At 44.1% G+C, this 21,306-nt stretch overlaps 1 gene segment (V, D, J or C); it reads right to left on the bottom strand.

Annotated features, from left to right (window-relative positions):
• Window positions 1-2,703, bottom strand: part of LOC121471739 — a 52,429-nt gene extending 49,726 nt beyond the window's left edge. Inside the window, 2 exon segments of the C gene segment in view lie at window positions 2,080-2,384; window positions 2,481-2,703. Coding sequence covers window positions 2,080-2,384; window positions 2,481-2,523 — 348 coding nt within the window.
• Window positions 2,704-21,306: the final 18,603 nt, after the last annotated feature.

Below are 21,306 nucleotides of genomic sequence, written 5' to 3'. Positions count from 1 at the left end.
AATATGAGCACCTCTCTAATAGTCAAAATATCAATCTCACTTCAGTAGGATTAATGGACCTGCCACTGAATCAGTGCTGTACATTCTAAGAAGATTCTTTTAGTGTTTTTGTAAATCAGCCATTTAAACAACCATTTAATTAGCCAACATTTCCTTAGCATAGGAGGGCTGTGTGTGCCCAAGCTGTCTTTGGGGAAGCTCACCTTATGCACAGGGAGAAAGGCAGAAGGAGGAAGTGACTCCAAATATAGACTTGTTTTTCCCTCCACATAGGGTTGCTTGCTACATGCACAAAGCCACTGTCCTCTCAGGATGTAACTCAAAGGCACTATGGAACCATGTTAAAAGCTGAGATTTGCATTGACTTGGGATGACCTCTCATGACATTGTTTTCATATTTAGCAAATTTCTCTGTAACCAAAATGATAATAGTCAGGTCAGATCTCTACTCTGTAGAGTCAGGTACTGACAGGAAAGGGTTCGGTGTGTAAAGGAAAAGGGGAAGACAAATGAGGGAAAAACCCCAGAGTAGAGCAAAGGTAAACTTCTGCTCCTCCACCCCTACCCCTTCCTGACCATGCTGGAGTTCTTAGCCTTGACCAAGGCCTTAAGGAGAGGGTTGGGTCGTTGGTTGGGTTCCTCCTTCACAGCCTTGCCTGTCTTAAAAATAATCTCTCACCACAAAGGCAGCTCAGAGAGATAGATAAGGAGTTAGTGAATCATAGGGGACAATATCTTTAAGATCATGTACATTTTCCTTGCAATAATCATTTTTGTCAATGTGATTATATTTTACATAAAATTTGAATTTTCAACTGAAAATGCATTTAATTCAGTTTACCTCTTCAGAGGGCTTTTTCTTCTGTCCCACATACAATTTTCCTCTTTGGAACTAGAGAATCAGTAATGTAGCTCTTCTTTATTTTATTTTTTTTTTTTTTGTCAAAGGTTGACTAACATTATAAGAAGTAAGTATAGTGATATCTTATTGATACAATTTTTGGATTGATACAGAAGTCAGTCACATAATTGTGGCAGTTACACAACTTCATTTTACAGAGGACAGAAGAGAGGTGCAGGGAATCTGATCCCAAAATCCCACATGGAGCAACATTCATTCAGAGCAGAAGGTGGAGGTCCCCAGATCTCATCCAGGGCTGATGCACTAACCTGCATGAGGATCATGTCGCCCCACAGGAGCTGAGCCCCAGACATGCCAGTGCAGGAGGGTGCTGAGAAGTAGGCCCTCAGCTTCCTGAGCTTCTGCTCCCTGACTCTCAACTGCAAGTAACTAGCAGGAGGCGGGGCAGCAACATAGAAAACGGAATCAGGAGGTGACTTCAGATCCCAGTTTTCAACCATTTTGTGGCAAAAGTCCAGGGAGTCCTTTACCCTTGAAATGATTTGCACAGTATTTTATTACCACATTCATCATGGGCATAGTCAGATTCTTCAATCGCCAGTCTGCCAGAGCTCTGTTCATTAGAAATAAATATAAATCACTATTGGAGACACAAATATTTTCATCCTGTTGCATTTTAAAAAGCTAAAGAAACAAATAAGATTCTAGGATTACTTTTATTTACTGCGAGATATCTAGAACAGTATTTCAATATCTAATCAGTATAGAAATTACTAAGAAGATATTTCATTTTTTTAGGCTCCAGAATAGGACTTGTATGTTACACAAGCAGCCATCTCAGCTTGGAATAGAGGACTAGCTACATTTCTAGCGCTCAGTGCCCACATGTGACCAGTGGCTAGTGGTTACAACATTGAGTGGCACAGATTTTGTTCCAAATCCTTCAAAGACACTGCCCCCTTACAATCTTTAGAAAAGTCCTTCCAGGCTAGACAGCTGCCTGGGTCTGCACAAGCCTGAGTACTAGGAGCTGCTTAGCTTCCAGGGTTATATGCAGTGGACTCTCGGAGAAGGTGTCCACCAGAAGACAGGATGCTGAGGACGGACTCCAGGACAACCCAGAGACCTAGCGTGAGAGGAAGGTGCCAGCCGTGGAGCACCCAGGGAGATGGAAACCTTTTTGTGCAGGGGCCAGGGCAGCAGGAGTGGCTGTGAGCTTCCCAGGCAGCGCAGTAGTACACGCCTTCGTCGCTCTTCTCCAGCTTCTGTACCAACAGGTTACAGCTGTAACTGTCTTTGCCTTTCTTGGCATTGACTTTGTCTGCTTTCACAGATGTATCCCTCCCCACACTTGAGCTGGACATGTCTAGGTAGAGGAGCCTCTTGGGGGCTGCAAACTTCTTGTGGAAGTACCAGTGGATGTAGTAGACTGAGCTATCCACTGTGCACGTCAGGGTTGCCGAGGTGCCCAAGCGCCCCACGACCACAGGAGTCTGCTCAAGCTTGAGCCCTGCTCCACCACCTGAGAGAGGGAGAGGGGGACAGCAATGAGACAGGGATGACCAGGAACCACAGGGCATCCACCACACCCTGCACCGAGGAGGGAGTTGGGACTTACCGGGAAACAGGAGGGCACACAGGACAGCAAGGGGACCCAGCATGGTTTACTGTCCCACCTGGTGGAAAGGACACCAAGGGGACTTTGGAGCTGCACTTGCTGGAAAGAGACTGCCTGGATGGGTGGCAGAGGGCAGGTTAAGTTCTGAGACTCTGCTTCCCCAGAGCACCTGCAGGTACTGGTAAGAGAAGGCTGGATGGAAGGAGGTGCCAAAGGGCAGGGACTGGTCTGACCACAATGGGGGAGGGAACATAATGCTCAGGGTGCTGAGAAACACTGAGCAAAATTGGTGCATGACAGCACCAGTGAGAACAGCAATCCTTGATTGGACATCCGCTACATCTGAGCACCACCCTAATTGGTTTCTGCTCATTGTTTGATCAAATCCGAAAATGACCATGTGGGATGAATGCTACTTCCCTCACTTTAGAAATGGAGAAAGCCTGGTTGATCATTTAAGTAACCTTTCCAAGACTGCATGTCTACAGGGTATTGGGTGAGGATGTTCCCAGGTCTGGCTGGAAACAAAGCTCAAGCCTCAAATGGCCACTTAGTCCTAACAGAGGAATGTGTGTGCAGCCTGTTTGGGAGGCAGGGATAAGTACAGAGCAGGAATTCCTGCTGAAATCAGGAGATTCCTTGAGCCAGTATTGAAGAAATTCTCCCAGAAGTCTCATCAAACGATTTAAATGCCCTAACACGACATGATAGCTATGTAGTCTTGGGCAAGCTATTTCTCCTCCTTTTCCTCATATGTCAAAGGGACCTCATTAGGGATGCCTGGAGGCTCACTGGTTGAGCATCTGCCTTAACCTAAGGGCGTGATCCCGGGGTCCTGGGATGGATACCACGTGGGCCCCCTGCCGGGAGCCTGCTTCTCCCTCTTCATGTGTCTTGGCCTTTCTCTCTCTGTGTCTCATAAATAAATAAATAAAATCATTTTTATTTTTTTTTAATTTTTTATTTATTTATGATAGTCACAGAGAGAGAGAGAGAGAGGCAGAGACACAGGCGGAGGGAGAAGCAGGCTCCATGCACCGGGAGCCCGACGTGGGATTCGATCCCGGGTCTCCAGGATCGCGCCCTGGGCCAAAGGCAGGCGCCAAACCGCTGCGCCACCCAGGGATCCCAATAAAATCATTTTTAAAAAGGGGGGACTTCATTAGGTTACACGCAGAGTAAACAGGAAATGTGAGCAAAGCATGTAGTCTGTCCCAGCTGCATAGAAAATGCTCAAGAAATTTTTGGATTTCATCTTAAATTGGACTGGTTGCAGTATATTATTTCTGGGGTCCTCATAGTCTAGAGTTATAGGGAATATTAAAATTATGGAAAATCAGGGATGTTCGTGTGTGAAAGTATGTGTGTATGTATGTGTATGTGTGGCGTGGGGGGCAAAGGAAGAAAACTGCATTGAGCCAAGGTAGTGCAGGCTTTGGGTAGGACGGGGTGCTTCAGTTCTAGGGTCAGGTCCTCAGATATGTATGGTAAAGGCAGGGCCTCAGGAAGGGTCAGCTGAGGACTGCATCTGAAATGAAGCTTTGAGAAGTCAAGGTAGCATTGTCTTCCATCTGAAATGAAGGTTCCATTTCTCTTATCCCAAGTATAAGAGGGACTCCTGGGTGTAGTTTTGGTAATCAGTTATGTTAATGATACCCCGCCAGCTGGAAGGAGAAGGCAGTGGGGATGGCCCAGAAGGGACTTGGCTGGGCCAGGGAGGCTTGGGCCCTTCAGTGCTCAGTACCAGACCCAGCTCCTGAGCTCCTCGTCTTGGTAAAAACTGAAAGGCAGATATGCTGAGCTATAACCAAGATTGAAGTCTCAAGTGTCTCAAAATGCAGGCTTTGAAGTTTTGCTGAGCGGATCATGTGGTGACTAGAATACTCTGCTAAAAGAATATTATAGGCTCATCATTCAGACCCTTAGGAGGTATCTAGGGTAGCTGGGCCAAAATGTTAGATGGAACAGAAAGCAACAAGGGGGTTAAATCTGCACAGCAAAATGACATGTGGAAAGAGTCTCAGAAGATGAGCAATGTGGGTGATGAGAAATAGGGTGAATTGTTTTCTTGCTGCTTTCTCCCTTTTCTAGAATTTCCAATTAGATCATCTTACTTTTGTGAAGTACATCTTACTTTTTTTTCTTATAAAACTAAATTTTATTTCTATTGTCAGCATTCAAAACTCTGTTTCTCTCTATTACTGCTGACATTTGCCTTCAAACATTGCTGACATTAAACACCTGTTGGCCATGATGTGGCTTAGTGTGTAATTGAAGTCTGCCCCAAACCTCCAGCCAAATACTCCCCTGGGTGTGTCAAACTGAAAAGTGAAACAATTTAGTCTGTAAGGCGTGGTGTCATTTATCCAAAGAACAATCCATGGATTGGGCAGTTTAGGGCCTCACAAGCAGTGGACAACCTGCTCCAGGTTTCCAGGGCAAATGAGATTTTCATAGAGCCTTAGATGCAGTCCAGAGGCAGGATGAGCTCGGAGGTCAGGAATTTCCTCACAAGGCTGCAGGTCAGACAGGTGTACGGAGATAGCATTCAGTTTAAATTTACCGGCTGGGGTTGCATATCTGATCTTACTTAGATCAGGGGAATCATCACACATTCCTGGTGTTTGGGCCTGGTTGACTGGGATAGACTGTCTCTCTGGTCAAGGGCAGCATTTACAGGAGAGGAGACTTACCTAATTTTTGAGTTTGCTGACTTGGCACTCCAGAGTGTAGAAGGTCCATGCTGGGCCTGGAAGTGCATTTCAGCAGGTGACAATTGTTTTCCTGTCCTCTGCTTCTCTTCCAGCTGTGGTGCATCTGTGCTCTACTCTACATGGCTCTAAAAGATCATATTTGTTAAAACATGCACACATTTTAAAAAGTAGTAGGAAAAAACTTTCAAATGGGACACAGTAATAGCCTCATTGGTGTTTGGGGGATCTGAACAAGACACCATTGGTCTTCAGGTGAGAGGAATCAGGTGGCTGTGGAGGGAGCAGTACTTCCTGTCCTCCCAGGTCATCCTGCTGCGGCCATGAACACAACTGCTCTGATGGCCCCAGACCTCAGCCCCAGGGGAGAGGCAGGTGGGTCAGAGCAGGTGTGGACTCAGGCAGACCCCGTGCAAAGAGCCAGGTGATGAAGCTTGGACCTTTTCCTTTAACCTCTGAGAGGCTGGCCTGCTTTCCCCAACCTGGGACAGCTCCCTTCTGACCATGGGAGAGTCTGAGATCTAATGTGACTTCTTCACTTAGTCACATGGAATGAATTGGATGCACATGAGATATCAACCCTTAGTGAACTAGACAAGCCCAGAAAACCATAAACAGGAAAGTCACTTATATAATTTAATGATAGGACTATAGATAAAACATTCTTTTTTTCTTCGATTTATGTGTTTATAATACTTTATGTAGAATACACACTTTTTCTTAAAAAATATTTATCATTTGTTAAATTATAATCCCACTTTAAAACTCAGTCATAGTTAATATCCTGGACATTCACACGTTGCTATATAATCACAGAAATTGAGACACTTAAAGATGAAACTATGAGCTGCTGCAGTAAGATTAGAACCTCCACCCCATTCTCTCTCCTGTGTGCACCTCTTGTTGAGTGACCTTCAAATTCAGTCACTACATGCAGAGCACCCACCACATGCCAGGGATGGGGCCAGGCTCTTTTCCCAACATAGGCTACTTGAACATTCCTCCTTTGGACTTTTGAAGTAGCGTGACAAATCTGACCATTTTTAAATGGGCTTTATTAGAAGAAATTAGGATCAGTTGTGTTGTTCTACACTAGACTCCTCAGTAGATATATGGAAATGTGAATGAGTATAAGTGTATGAGTCTGCTCATAGAAAATTAATTTGCTAGATAAAGCCTTTTGCCTCTTTATGAAAAAGGCAGCCTCATTGGATTGTCTGATTTTATGGGAAAAAAAGTGCAAAGTGCTATGCAATATTGGTCATAAACTACAAAATTATTTGTTCTTTATCTGAAATTTAGAGAAATGCAAATCAGATCCAGAACGAGGTATCACCTCACACCTTAGAATGGCTATTTCCAAAATAGTAGAAATATCAAGTGTCAGAAGCTGAGAAGTGAGGAAGGACAGGGACTCTGGCTGACTATCCTTTGCTCAGGGACCCCCTGTGCAGGAGGCTGCCCCAGGAGATGCTCTGAGAGCAGACTATCCCAGACAACCTCACTGTCTTGCAGTCCCAGAAAATCCTTGCTCGGCCAGCAGTCTCATGTTTTCAAACCTAAGAAAGTACTAACTGCCATCAAACTAGATTGGAAAGAAAATTCTTTAACAAGTAACAAGAAAAATTGCTCCCAACAGTCTGTTGGTACAGCATGGAAAGGGTGCACTGTTGGTGCTAGACTTTATTCATGGAGTACAGGGTACACTGGAGATGGTGTGGGAAGAGAGAAAAAGAGAAATCTAAATTTCTCCCTCTTTGCCTGGTATTGTTACTGGTGGTTATAATTCATTTATACTTATATTTTTAAATTCGTGCTCATAATATTAGGCAGGAAAATGTCAATGTAAGGGGAAAATGCAAATATGTTTGTAAATTTTACTCCTTTTGTAGATACCCACTGAAAAAAAACGGGGGGAAAGAAGTAATAATCCAGAGGTGAGCACCCCAGCATCTATATTATGGTATCAAACACCACTTCCTACTCCAAGTCCCAGGGCTCAGCTGAGAAACGACGGCAAAGAGAAATCACACATTCATAAAGGAACCGACCACTTTCCTGCCCGTTCCCACGCGGACCATGTCCCAGGCTAGCATGGGCCTTACCAATGGCAGCTCTTCTCGAGGGAATTATTACCACCCTGAGTGCAGGAGAGGTTAGAGAGAAGTCGAGAATGAGGAAATCCCCCTTGTGCACCCCCAAGGAGACGCTGGATGTCTGGTCTCCTGGAGCCTGTGGGATGCAGGCCCAGGGGTCTGTGCTCGCTATGGGGTTGGAATTAGTCCAAGCTCACAAATATGCCCCTCCTTGGTGGCTCCTGCTGTTCACACCTGCCACATGCCAAGAACTCAGAACGATGATGGTGGTGATAGAAACCTTCATCAACATTGTGCCCCTGCGGACAAGGACATCACACACACTAGTGCTTATATTTCTATACCGGCTGTCCTTGAGGAGGTACCTCGTAGCTGTGGGAGAAATAGTCTGTTTAGCAGGAATTATTGGAATGTCCTACAATTTCCTGAGCTCTCTCTCTCTGTTGTATTGTGACCACAGTGAACCAGGTCAGTAGTGTTCATGATGCGCTTTGTGAGGACTCATACCTGTCGTTCAGAGCACTAGGACAATCACCTGAAAGACGCTGGATGTTTAAGCTATAGGCATGGTACACTGTATCGTGGGTGTGTTTCAGACATTCTTGTTAAGTATGTCAATAAAACTTGTTTACATAGTGTGTGCTTCTCGCACAGAATTTAGAAGAAACTCTCAGGAAACAGAATTTTCATGCAGTCAGTCTAGGTGACACATGGATGAGAACCTGACTCGATGCAAATCACTACTCAACACTCCAGACTAAGATAGTTGTTGACAGTGGAGGAGAGAGGAAGCCAGACTAGGGCCCAGTTCATGCTCCAGGGCCCCCTGCTCTTTGGTGCCACCCCACAGCTTCCCAGACAGCAGCCCCATCCCCCGCTAGGGCCGTGGCAGGGCTGGGCCAGGACAGTTTCCAGATGAGTCCAATGGAGCCCAGAAACCTCAGCCAGAGCTTCACATCCTGTCTGCCTTTCCCACAGGCTCCGGGGCTGCCAGGTACTTGCGACTGCAGGGAACAGCTGGTTCAGACCCAGTCCCTGTGCCTGCCAGCCTCCCAGACCTGCAGGCCTCGTGGATGGACCAGTCATGGGTCCAGCCTAGGGGCCCAGCCCTCTGAGCACCCAGCGATATGGTCTGCTCAGTGGTGCGCTGAGGGGAGAGGTCGTTGTCATATGGAGCTGCCAAAGGGGAGCCCTGGAGGCCGAATGATACCTCCTAACTCCCTGAGGATTTATTGCATCGAAGAGGACAGAATGACAGCTCCAGTCCAAGCCCTGCCTCTTGGGGGACGTGTATCCTTGGAAAAGTCGCTGTGAATGAGAATAATAATGCTCACTCTGGAGACATCCTCCACCATGGGCCTGGGATGGGTCAAGTTTATTCCTTTGTAAATAAATACTATTTGTCAACTCACATACAATGTGATTCTTTACCCATTTGTTCCTTATAATAAAGTACAAATATGGTTATAACAACCACACTTGATACATCAGCAAATTAGAATCTTAAAACTTTTCATTTGCTCAAAGTAATGTAAGTAATGAAGCCTTGATTCAAACTCAACTCTAATAAACTCCAAATCTCACACACTCGTGACACCATCCATTCCGTATACATAGATTTCAACGTGTGTGTGTTGGTGTGAGTGTGTGTGTCTGTGTGTGGAGAGAGAGAGAGACGAGAGAGAGAGAAAGAGAGAGAAAGAGAGAGAATTTCTTTTAACCTCCAAAGACTAAGGGGCCGTGAGGAAAGTTTCAGAGAGCTTGCAGAACTCAGGAATCTCTCTCACTTGCCAGGAGCACGGAGCAGAAGCTGTTCTTGAGGAGCCGTCGTTCAGGTAATGGTGTTGGACCCAGAACGTAGGACAGATTCCTCTAGCCCTTGTGAATTAAGAGTTGCTTGCCTTTTTTGAGAAGCTAATTTTAAAGGTTGTAACAGAAACCAACCATTGAATAATAACAAATGCACTCTATTGAGTGTCACAGGCTGTACACACGATTCCCTCCCTGCAAGCCTCAAGCAGGTGTCATTCATCCCATTCTGCAGATGAGACAGAGGCTTAGGGAGGTGGAGTCACCCACCTGAGATTGCCCAGCTAGGAAAGACACACGGAGAACTTCCAGTCTGCCAGGCTCTGAGGCCTGTGCCCTACGTAACCTGCATGGATGTTTGTGATTCAGGGATTAATTTTGTCCTCACTGGGCTGTTGCTTTGAATGCGAATTGTGGTCCTGTCTTCAGTACTGAGATTCTGGGTTAAAAGCTACAGTAGTTGGCTTGCTCCTTCCTCTGTCTTCCGGCCCCCCCTGCTGGGCACTGCAGGCAGGTCCTACAGGGACAGTCCTCTGGGATGGATCCCTGGGAAGTGGTGTCTGTTACTGCAAAGGACTGCTGGGGGAGGGGAAGGGCCAGACCTACCAGGCAGGAAGCCTGCTTTCCAGGTGTGGACTCAGTGTGCTTGGCAGTTTTAGGTAAGGGGCTCCTCCTTGCAAGGCCCCATTTCCCAGCCTCAAATGAGAATATTGATTTTATTTACTCATGAGACCTAGGCAGAGGGAGAAGCAGGCTCCCTGCGAGTAACCCAATGTGGGACTCTATCCCAGGACCCCACCGTCAACCCATTTCTGTCCATGAGTCTGTCCCCACAGTCCACTGCTCCCCTGTGCCACGCCTTGTACCACTATTGGAGCCAGGGCACGGATTCATCCCCCGACAGTGACGGGCACTTGTACTGCACCCAGACTGGCTGTCACAGCAAGGCTGTCCCCACCCCTCGAGGCTCTGCTGCTGGGCATCAGCATTTCCCTGGGAATCTGATCCCCCAGTTCCTGGTCCTGGAAATACACATGCATGTTCTGTATAAACACTGCCTGTGCTGTCACCTGACGTTTAATGTTTCACCAACCTGAGGGCGACCACACAGGGTCAGGTTGTTTGAGGAGGTGATGGGCACCTGTCTGATGACGAGGAAGCTGAGGGGCTCTCTTCATACCTGGTGCCCATGAAGGTTCTCAGAGACCAGCTTATCCGTGTCCTTTAGGTGCCGGCAAGGGGAGTCTGGGTTGCAGAGGCTCCAGCATCCAGCAGACCCAGGCCACCTGCGCTGTTCCCGGGCCCCCTGTCCTGGCTGTGAGCCCTGGAGTCCATGCTCACACCACTGTTTCTCAGCTCCTCATCTGCAGAAAGGAAAATCAGCAACTACCTCATAGGTTTATGAAGATTAAATAATGCACTAAATGCAGAACAGTAAGGAGGGTGTCTGGCGAAAAGATTGTTAGTTATCATATATTTACTATTAATATTAATTTATTAATCCCATAAATTATAAAAAATACAAAATGGACATAATACAAGTATTAGAATACATCATTGCAAGTAAATTTTATATAAAAATAAAGATGAAATGATACAAAGGTCGAATTATTAAAATTAATAAAGATTACAGGAATAATTATTAAATACCTGTTAACTTGAATGATTTAATTCACTTGCATATATGGGGAAGTAAAGAAGTAAGAGGTATTGATTTTACACCGAATTCAGTAAGAAACCCGAGTGCTGCTGCCGGAGACATGAACTAGTGGAGATCATTAATACTATACATTAATAACACTATACATTTAATAATAACACTATACATTTATAAAAGGCTGTCCGTTTATTGTGCTTTACAATTGACCTTTCTCTAACAAAAATGCTTCCTATAAGCCATTTGTCTGATGGGATGAGGGTGTTTTAATTGCTTTGTGTTTTGGTTTTGGTGATATAGTTGATTTCCCCAGGGAGGAAGGTATTCCCCAGGGAAAGATGCCATAAATACTGAATAAAAGAATCGCTGACTAACACTGCATAACTCATAAAATGTTGAATTATATTGTACACCTGAAACTGATATTACACTATATGTTAATTATACTTTACTTCTTTTAAAAGGAGTTTATTTTCTCTGTTTTCACTGACACATGCTAGATGTTGTCTGTTGGATGACAGACAATGTAGCAGGTGTGTATCTCCTTGGGCTTTTCATTTGTCCCTAGGTACTAAGTTTTGAAAATAGGGGGGAGGGGCAAGACGGCGGAAGAGCAGGGTCTCCAGGTCACCTGTCCTCAACAAATTACCTAGAAAACCATCCAATCATCCTGAAAATCTACGAATTCGGCCTGAGGTTTAAAGAGAGACCAGCTGGAACGCTACAGTGAGAAGAGTTCGCGCTTCCATCAAGGTAGGAAGACGGGGAAAAAGAAATAAAGACACAAAAGGCCTCCGAGGGGGAGGGGCCCCGCGAGGAGCCGGGCTGAGGCCGGGGCGAGTGTCCCCAGGACAGGAGAGCCCCGTCCCGGAGGAGCAGGAGCTGCACCGACCTTCCCCGCGGAAAGGCCTCCCGGGGACTTGGAGCAGGATCCCCAGAAAGGCGGGGATGCCCTCGGGCTCCCTGGGACAGTAACAGAGGAACTGCGCCCCGGGAGAGTGCGCCGAGCTCCCTAAGGGCTGCAGCGCTCGGCGGGACCCGGAGCAGCTCGGAGGGGCTCGGGCGGCGGCTCCGCGGAGGGGGCTGCGGGGCTCCGGGAACAGCTCGGAGGGGCTCGGGCGGCGGCTCCGCGGAGGGGGCTGCGCGGCTCCGGGAACAGCTCAGCGGCGGCGGCTCGGGCAGAGGAAGAAGCTCCGCGCGGAGGGGGCTGCGCGGCTCCGGGAACAGCTCGGAGAGGCTCGGGCGGCGGCTCCGCGGAGGGGGCTGCACCGCCGGGAGCGCAAATCCAACAGCGCAGGCCCCGGAGCACAGGGCGCCGGGACACAGCCCAGGATCCGGCCTCCCCCGGGACAGGCAGAGGCCGGGAGGGCCCAGGACAGCAAGGACGCTCCTGCCTGGAACTGAGCAGAGCAGCGGCCCCGCCCCGGAGCCCCCAGGCCCTGCAGAAGGAGAGCCCCGGAGCTACTGCGGGGGCTGACTCCAGGGTCCCAGAGCTGCCCCCGCCACTGTGGCTTCCTCCCGGGGCCTCACGGGGCGAACAACCCCCACTGAGCCGTGCACCAGGCAGGGGCAGAGCAGCTCCCCCAAGTGCTCACACCTGAGAATCAGCACAGCAGGCCCCTCCCCCAGAAGACCAGCGACACGGACCAGTTCCAAGGGAAGTCAAGGGACTTAAAGTATACAGAATCGGAAGATACTCCCCCGTGTTTTTTTTTGTTTGTTTGCTTGTTTTTGTTTTTTTGGGTTTTTTTTTGTTTTGTTCTGTGCTTTTTTTTTTTCTTTCTTCTTGATTTCTGATTGCTTCCCCCACCCCACCCCACCCTTTTTTTTCTTTTTTCTCCTTTCTTTCTTTTTCTTTTTCTTCTCTTTTTCCCTTTTTTTTTCTTCTTTCTCTTTTTTCTTTTTCTCTTTTCTTTCCTTCTCTCTCTTTTTCTCCTTTTCCCAATACAACTTGTTTTTGGCCACTCTGCACGGAGCAAAATGACTAGAAGGAAAACCTCACCTCAAAAAAAAGAATCAGAAACAGCCCTCTCTCCCACAGAGTTACAAAACATGGATTACAATTCAATATCAGAAAGCCAATTCAGAAAAAAAAAAAAAAAAGAAAGCCAATTCAGAAGCACTATTTTACAGCTACTGGTGGCTCTAGAAAAAACCATAAAGGACTCAAGAGACTTCATGACTGCAGAATTTAGATCCAATCAGGCAGAAATTAAAAATCAATTAAATGAGATGCAATCCAAGCTAGAAGCCCTAATGACGAGGCTTAACGAGGTGGAAGAACAAGTGAGTGACATAGAAGACAAGTTGATGGCAAAGAGGGAAACTGAGGAAAAAAGAGACAAGCAATTAAAAGATCATGAGGATAGATTAAGGGAAATAAATGACAACCTGAGGAAGAAAAACCTACGTTTAAATGGGGTTCCTGAGGGCGCCGAAAGGGACAGAGGGCCAGAATATGTATTTGAACAAATCCTAGCTGAAAACTTTCCTAATCTGGGAAGGGAAACAGGCATTCAGATCCAGGAAATAGAGAGATCCCCCCCTAAAATCAAGAAAAACCGTTCAACACCTGAACATTTAATAGTGAAGCTTGCAAATTCCAAAGATAAGGAGAAGATCCTTAAAGCAGCAAGAGAAAAAAAGTCCCTGACTTTTATGGGGAGGAATATTAGGGTAACAGCAGACCTCTCCACAGAGACCTGGCAGGCCAGAAAGGGCTGGCAGGATATATTCAGGGTCCTAAATGAAAAGAACATGCAACCAAGAATACTTTACCCAGCAAGGCTTTCATTCAAAATGGAAGGAGAGATAAAGAGCTTCCAAGACAGGCAGGAACTGAAAGAATATGTAACCTCCAAACCAGCTCTGCAAGAAATTTTAGGGGGGACTCTTAAAATTCCCCTTTAAGAAGAAGTTCAGGGAAAAAAAAAAAAAAGAAGAAGTTCAGGGGAACAATCCACAAAAACAAGGACTGAATAGGTATGATGACACTAAACTCATATCTATCAATAGTAACTCTGAACGTGAACGGGCTTAATGACCCCATCAAAAGGCGCAGGGTTTCAGACTGGATAAAAAAGCAGGACCCATCTATTTGCTGTCTACAAGAGACTCATTTTAGACAGAAGGACACCTACAACCTGAAAATAAAAGGTTGGAGAACGATTTGCCATTCAAATGGTCCTCAAAAGAAAGCAGGGGTAGCCATCCTTATATCAGATAAATTAAAATTTACCCCAAAGACTATAGTGAGAGATGAAGAGGGACACTATCTCATACTCAAAGGATCTATCCAACAAGAGGACTTAACAATCCTCAATATATATGCCCAGAATGTGGGAGCTGCCAAATATTTAAACCAATTAATAACCAAACTCAAGAAATACCTTGATAATAATACACTTATACTTGGTGACTTCAATCTAGCTCTTTCTACCCTGGATAGGTCTTCTAAGCACAACATATCCAAAGAAACGAGAGCTTTATTTTTTTTTTAATTTTTTTTTATTATTATTTATTTATGAGAGTCATACAGAGAGAGAGAGAGAGGCAGAGACATAGGTAGAGGGAGAAGCAGGCTCCATGCACCGGGAGCCTGATGTGGGATTCGATCCTGGGTCTCCAGGATCGCGCCCTGGGCCAAAGGCAGGCGCCAAACCGCTGCGCCACCCAGGGATCCCGAAACGAGAGCTTTAAATGATACACTGGACCAGATGGATTTCACAGATATCTACAGAACTTTACATCCAAACTCAACTGAATACACATTCTTCTCAAGTGCACATGGAACTTTCTCCAGAATAGACCACATACTGGGTCACAAATCGGGTCTGAACCGATACCAAAAGATCGGGATAGTCCCGTGTATATTCTCAGACCATAATGCCTTGAAATTAGAACTTAATCACAACAAGAAGTTTGGAAGGACCACAAACACGTGGAGGTTAAGGACCATCCTGCTAAAAGATGAAAAGGTCAACCAGGAAATTAAGGAAGAATTAAAAAGATTCATGGAAACTAATGAGAATGAAGATACAACCGTTCAAAATCTTTGGGATGCAGCAAAAGCAGTCCTGAGGGGGAAATACATCACAATACAAGCATCCATTCAAAAACTGGAAAGATCTCAAATTCAAAAGCTCACCTTACACATAAAGGAACTAGAGAAAAAGCAACAAATAGACCCCACCCCCAGCAGAAGAAGACAGTTAATCAAAATTCGAGCAGAACTCAATGATATCGAGACCAAAAGAACTGTGGAACAGATCAACAGAACCAGGAGTTGGTTCTTTGAAAGAATTAATAAGATAGATAAACCATTAGCCAACCTTATTAAAAAGAAGAGAGAGAAGACTCAAATTAATAAAATCATGAATGAGAAAGGAGAGATCACTACCAACACCAAGGAAATACAAACGATTTTAAAAACATATTATGAACAGCTGTATGCCAATAAATTAGGAAATCTAGAAGAAATGGACGCATTCCTGGAAAGCCACAAACTACCAAAACTGGAGCAGGAAGAAATAGAAAACCTGAACAGGCCAATAACCAGGGAGGAAATTGAAGCAGTCATCAAAAACCTCCCAAGACACAAGAGTCCAGGGCCAGATGGCTTCCCAGGGGAATTCTATCAAACGTTTAAAGAAGAAATCATACCTATTCTACTAAAGCTGTTTGGAAAGATAGAAAGAGATGGAGTACTTCCAAATTCGTTCTATGAGGCCAGCATCACCTTAATTCCGAAACCAGACAAAGACCCCACCAAAAAGGAGAATTACAGACCAATATCCCTGATGAACATGGATGCAAAAATTCTCAACAAGATACTAGCCAATAGGATCCAACAACACATTAAGAAAATTATTCACCATGACCAAGTAGGATTTATCCCTGGGACACAAGGCTGGTTCAACACTCGTAAAACAATCAATGCGATTCATCATATCAGCAAGAGAAAAACCAAGAACCATATGATACTCTCATTAGATGCAGAGAAAGCATTTGACAAAATACAGCATCCATTCCTGATCAAAACCCTTCAGAGTGTTGGGATAGAGGGAACTTTCCTCGACATCTTAAAGGCCATTTACGAAAAGCCCACAGCAAATATCATTCTCAATGGGGAAGCACTGGGAGCCTTTCCCCTAAGATCAGGAACAAGACAGGGATGTCCACTCTCACCACTGCTGTTCAACATAGTTCTGGAAGTCCTCACCTCAGCAATCAGACAACAAAAAGACATTAAGGGCATTCAAATTGGCAAAGAAGAAGTCAAACTCTCCCTCTTCGCCGATGACATGATACTCTACATAGAAAACCCAAAAGCCTCCACCCCAAGATTGCTAGAACTCATACAGCAATTTGGTAGTGTGGCTGGATACAAAATCAATGCCCAGAAATCAATGGCATTTCTATACACTAACAATGAGACTGAAGAAAAAGAAATTAAGGAGTCAATCCCATTTACAATTGCACCCAAAAGCATAAGATACCTAGGAATAAACCTAACCAAAGAGGTAAAAGATCTATACCCTAAAAACTATAGAACACTTCTGAAAGAAATTGAGGAAGACACAAAGAGATGGAAAAATATTCCATGCTCATGGATTGGCAGAATTAATATTGTAAAAATGTCAATGTTACCCAGGGCAATTTATACGTTTAATGCAATCCCTATCAAAATACCATGGACTTTCTTCAGAGAGTTAGAACAAATTATTTTAAGATTTGTGTGGAATCAGAAAAGACCCCGAATAGCCAGGGGAATTTTAAAAAAGAAAACCATAGCTGGGGGCATCACAATGCCAGATTTCAGGTTGTACTACAAAGCTGTGGTCATCAAGACAGTGTGGTACTGGCACAAAAACAGACACATAGATCAATGGAACAGAACAGAGAACCCAGAAGTGGACCCTGAAATGTACGGTCATCTAATATTCGATAGAGGAGGAAAGACTATCCATTGGAAGAAAGACAGTCTCTTCAATAAATGGTGCTGGGAAAATTGGACATCCACATGCAGAAGAATGAAACTGGACCACTCTCTTTCACCATACACAAAGATAAACTCAAAATGGATGAGAGATCTAAATGTGAGACAAGAGTCCATCAAAATCATAGAAGAGAACACAGGCAACACCCTCTTTGAACTCGGCCACAGTAACTTCTTGCAAGATACATCCAGGAAGGCAAAAGAAACAAAAGCAAAAATGAACTATTGGGACTTCATCAAGATAAGAAGCTTTTGCACAGCAAAGGATACAGTCAACAAAACTAAAAGACAACCTACAGAATGGGAGAAGATATTTGCAAATGACCTATCAGATAAAGGGCTAGTTTCCAAAATCTATAAAGAACTTATTAAACTCAACACCAAAGAAACAAACAATCCAATTGTGAAATGGGCAAAAGACATGAAGAGAAATCTCACAGAGGAAGACATAGACATGGCCAACATGCACATGAGAAAATGCTCTGCATCACTTGCCATCAGGGAAATACAAATCAAAAACCACAATGAGATACCACCTCACACCAGTGAGAATGGGGAAAATTAACAAGGCAGGAAGCCACAAATGTTGGAGAGGATGCGGAGAAAAGGGAACCCTCTTACACTGTTGGTGGGAATGTGAACTGGTGCAGCCACTCTGGAAAACTGTGTGGAGGTTCCTCAAAGAGTTAAAAATAGACCTGCCCTACGACCCAGCAATTGCACTGCTTGGGATTTACCCCAAAGATTCAGATGCAATGAAACGTCGGGACACTTGCACCCCGATGTTTCTATCAGCAATGGCCACAATAGCCAAACTGTGGAAGGAGCCTCGGTGTCCATCGAAAGATGAATGGATAAAGAAGATGTGGTTTATGTATACAAAGGAATATTCCTCAGCAATTAGAAACGACAAATACCCACCATTTGCTTCAACGTGGATGGAACTGGAGGGTATTTTGCTGAGTGAAGTAAGTCAATCAGAGAAGGACAGTGTATGTTCTCATTCATTTGGGGAATATGAATAATAGTGAAAGGGAATATAAAGGAAGGGAAAAGAAATGTTGGGAAATATCAGGAAGGGAGACAGAACATAAAGACTCCTAACTCGGGGAAACGAACTAGGGGTGGTGGAAGGGGAGGAGGGCGGGTGTTGGAGGGGAAGGGGTGACGGGCACTGAGGTGGACACTTGACAGGATGAGCACTGGGTGTTTTTCTGTATGTTGGTAAATTGAACACCAATAAAAATTAATTAAAAAAAAAAGAAAATATTTTTTTAAACAATTTTTCATATTTAAATTTTTTTTTTATTTATGATAGTCACAGAGAGAGAGAGAGAGGCACAGAGACACAGGCAGAGGGAGAAGCAGGCTCCATGCACCTGGAGCCTGACTTGGGACTCGATCCCGGGTCTCCAGGATCGCGCCCCCGGCCAATGGCAGGCGCCGAACCGCTGCGCCACCCAGGGATCCCCTGAAAATATTTTCATGTGCTTATTAGTTACTCATATATATTCTTCAGAGAAACATGTATTTTAACCCTTTTAATATTTTTTTGAAGTGATGTTAAGTCTTACTGAGTTGTGGGAACTCTTTATCCATTCTAGACAAAAGGCCCTTTATAAGGTGCACACATTTTTCTCCAAGGTTGTAGTCTTTTCATTTTCTTCATGAGGACTTTCGAAACCCATGCCTTCAGTTTTGATGAAATCCAATTTATCAGAATCCAGTATTCTTTTATGGGTAATGTGATTGGGGTCATATCTAAGACCCTCTTGCTTTAATCCTGTATCACAAAGATTCTCTTCTGTATTTTCATCTAGTTTTTTAGTGTTCACTCTATCATAAGTTTATGGTCCATCATGAATTAATTTTCATGTATAGAGGAGGTAATGAAAGAAATTTATTCTTCTGCCTTGCGATATCCAGTTGCAGCTGAGCCAACTGTTGAAAAGACTATTTCATCTTGCACTGAATTAACTCAACATACTTATTTTTTTAAAAGATTTTGTTTATTTATTCAGGAGAGACACAGAAAGACACAGAGACACAGGCAGAGGGAGAAGCAGGCTCTCTACGGGGAGCTCGATGTGGGCCTCAATCCCGGGACTCCAGGATCACGCCCTGGGCTGATGACAGACGCTCGACCACTGAGCCACCCAGGCATCTCCAACTCAACGCATTTATTAAAATCCGAATGACCATAGACACAAGACATTATTTCTGGACTCTCATATTTCTTCCACTGAACTCTGTATTTCATTAGACCAGTAGTACATGGGCTAAATTATGAAACTTCATTATTCTGTAGCATTGAAACCAGGGCCTGTAAGCCCTTGCTTGAAAGGCTCACCCTGCTGACCCAGGACTTCACTCATCACTAATAAAGCTTTCCACACCCTCTGTACGTGCAACATCCTCAGTATCACATCCAAATCAAATTTCATGTGCACCCCCCACCCCACTACTTCTGCAGGGTGACCATGTCAGTCCCCTAGCTATGTTCTCTTTCAAAATTATTATGTCTACTCTAGGTGTTTTTGGTTTTCCTGCTAACTTTAGTCCAAGCTTAAATTAATTTGTGCCCACAAAGCCTGCTGCATTGAATCTTTAATCAATTTGGTAACAATTGCAGCATGGCAATATTGAAACTTCTAATCCGTGAACATCAATCCTCTCTGCATTTATTCAGATATTCTTTAATTTTCCTTTGCATTGTTCTGTAATTTTCTTTTTGTTATGTTTTGTAGTTTTCAACACGCAATATTTGCTCTTCTTGTGTTAAATTAGTTCCTGAATGTTTTCTTCTTTTTGGTTCTATTGTAAATGGAATTGTTTCCTAAATTTCATTTTCAAGTTGTTCATGTTAGTATATAGAAACCCAACTGATATTTTGTACATCACATGTGTACTTTGTGATGATGCCGGCCTTGTTTATGAGTTCTTCTTTTGGTTTTTTGTGCATGTAGATTCTCTGGAATTATTTACATACAGGATCATGTCATCTGTGGGTGAAGGCATTTCCAATTTTCTTTTCAGTCTGCTAGATATATGTACATTTTTCTAGTTGCACTGTCTATAACCTTTAACAGAGAAGACATCCCTGTCTTGTTCCTGGTCTTTGGGGAAATCATTCAGTCTTTCAACATTAAGTATGATGTCAGCTATGGCTTTTAATGGATGCCCTTTATTAGGTTGAGGAAGTTCCTTGTTTTGAGATTGTTTCATCTGCCAACTGGAATATTCTCTTGAAGCTCTCAATGACTATACCACTTCAAGGTACAACTTTTATAATCTAGATTTTATTTCTTATATATGTATATAAGATATATATGAATATATATATTCTGTTTTATAATTTTACTATCCTTCATGAGAATATCTGTTTGTTGATTTTTGTTGTCATATTTTCCTTAGTATTTTTAAACATGTTTTTCTGTATTTATTGAACACATTTCTTATAGCTACTTCAAAGTATTTCTCTTCTAAAGAGATTATCTACACACTCTCAAGGACAGTTTATATTGATATGTAAGGGGTTTATCCCATAAGAATAGTCACATTTTGTGATTCTTTGCCAGGCTGTTATTTTTTTTTTAATTGTAGCAACTCTAGATTGTGATTTTTCCCCAAAAGGTTGCTTTTATTGCTGTTTGTACCTTGAAAAAGTTGTTTGTACTGAAGTAATCTGTGATATATATCCCCTGCAGTATGTGGCCACTCATGCCTCTGATGTTTTCTTTTCTTTTTTTTTTTAATAAATTTATTTTTTATTGGTGTTCAATTTACCAACATACAGAATAACACCCAGTGCTCATCCCGTCATGTGCCCCCCCAGTGCCCATCACCCATTCACACCCCGCCCCGCCCTCTTCCCCTTCCACCACCCCTAGTTTGTTTCCCAGAGTTAGGAGTCTTTATGTTCTGTCTCCTTCCTGATATTTCCCAACATTTCTTCTCCCTTCCCTTATATTCCCTTTCACTATTATTTATATCCCCCAAATGAATGAGAACATATAATGTTTGTCCTTCTCCGATTGACTTATTTCACTCAGCATAATACCCTCCAGTTCCATCCACGTTGAAGCACATGGTGGGTATTTGTCATTTCTAATGGCTGAGTAACATTCCATTGTATACAGACCACAGCTTCTTTATCCATTCATCTTTCGATGGACACCAAGGCTCCTTCCACAGTTTGGTTATTGTGGCCATTGCTGCTATAAACATCGGGGTGCAGGTGTCCCGGCGTTTCATTGCATCTGAATCTTTGGGTAAATCCCCAACAGTGCAATTGCTGTGTCGTAGGGCAGGTCTATTTTTAACTCTTTGAGGAATCTCCACACAGTTTTCCAGAGTGGCTGCACCAGTTCACATTCCCACCAACAGTGTAAGAAGCTTCCCTTTTCTCCGCATCCTCTCCAACATTTGTGGCTTCCTGCCTTGTTAATTTTCCCCATTCTCACTGATGTGAGGTGGTATCTCATTGTGGTTTTGATTGGTATTTCCCTGATGGCAAGTGATGCAGAGCATTTTCTCATGTGCATGTTGGCCATGT

Source organism: Vulpes lagopus, chromosome 11 (genome assembly GCF_018345385.1).
Source record: "Vulpes lagopus strain Blue_001 chromosome 11, ASM1834538v1, whole genome shotgun sequence".
Lineage (NCBI taxonomy): Eukaryota > Metazoa > Chordata > Mammalia > Carnivora > Canidae > Vulpes > Vulpes lagopus.
Note: the sequence above shows the minus strand (reverse complement) of the source record. Positions and strands in the feature narration are given on the sequence as shown.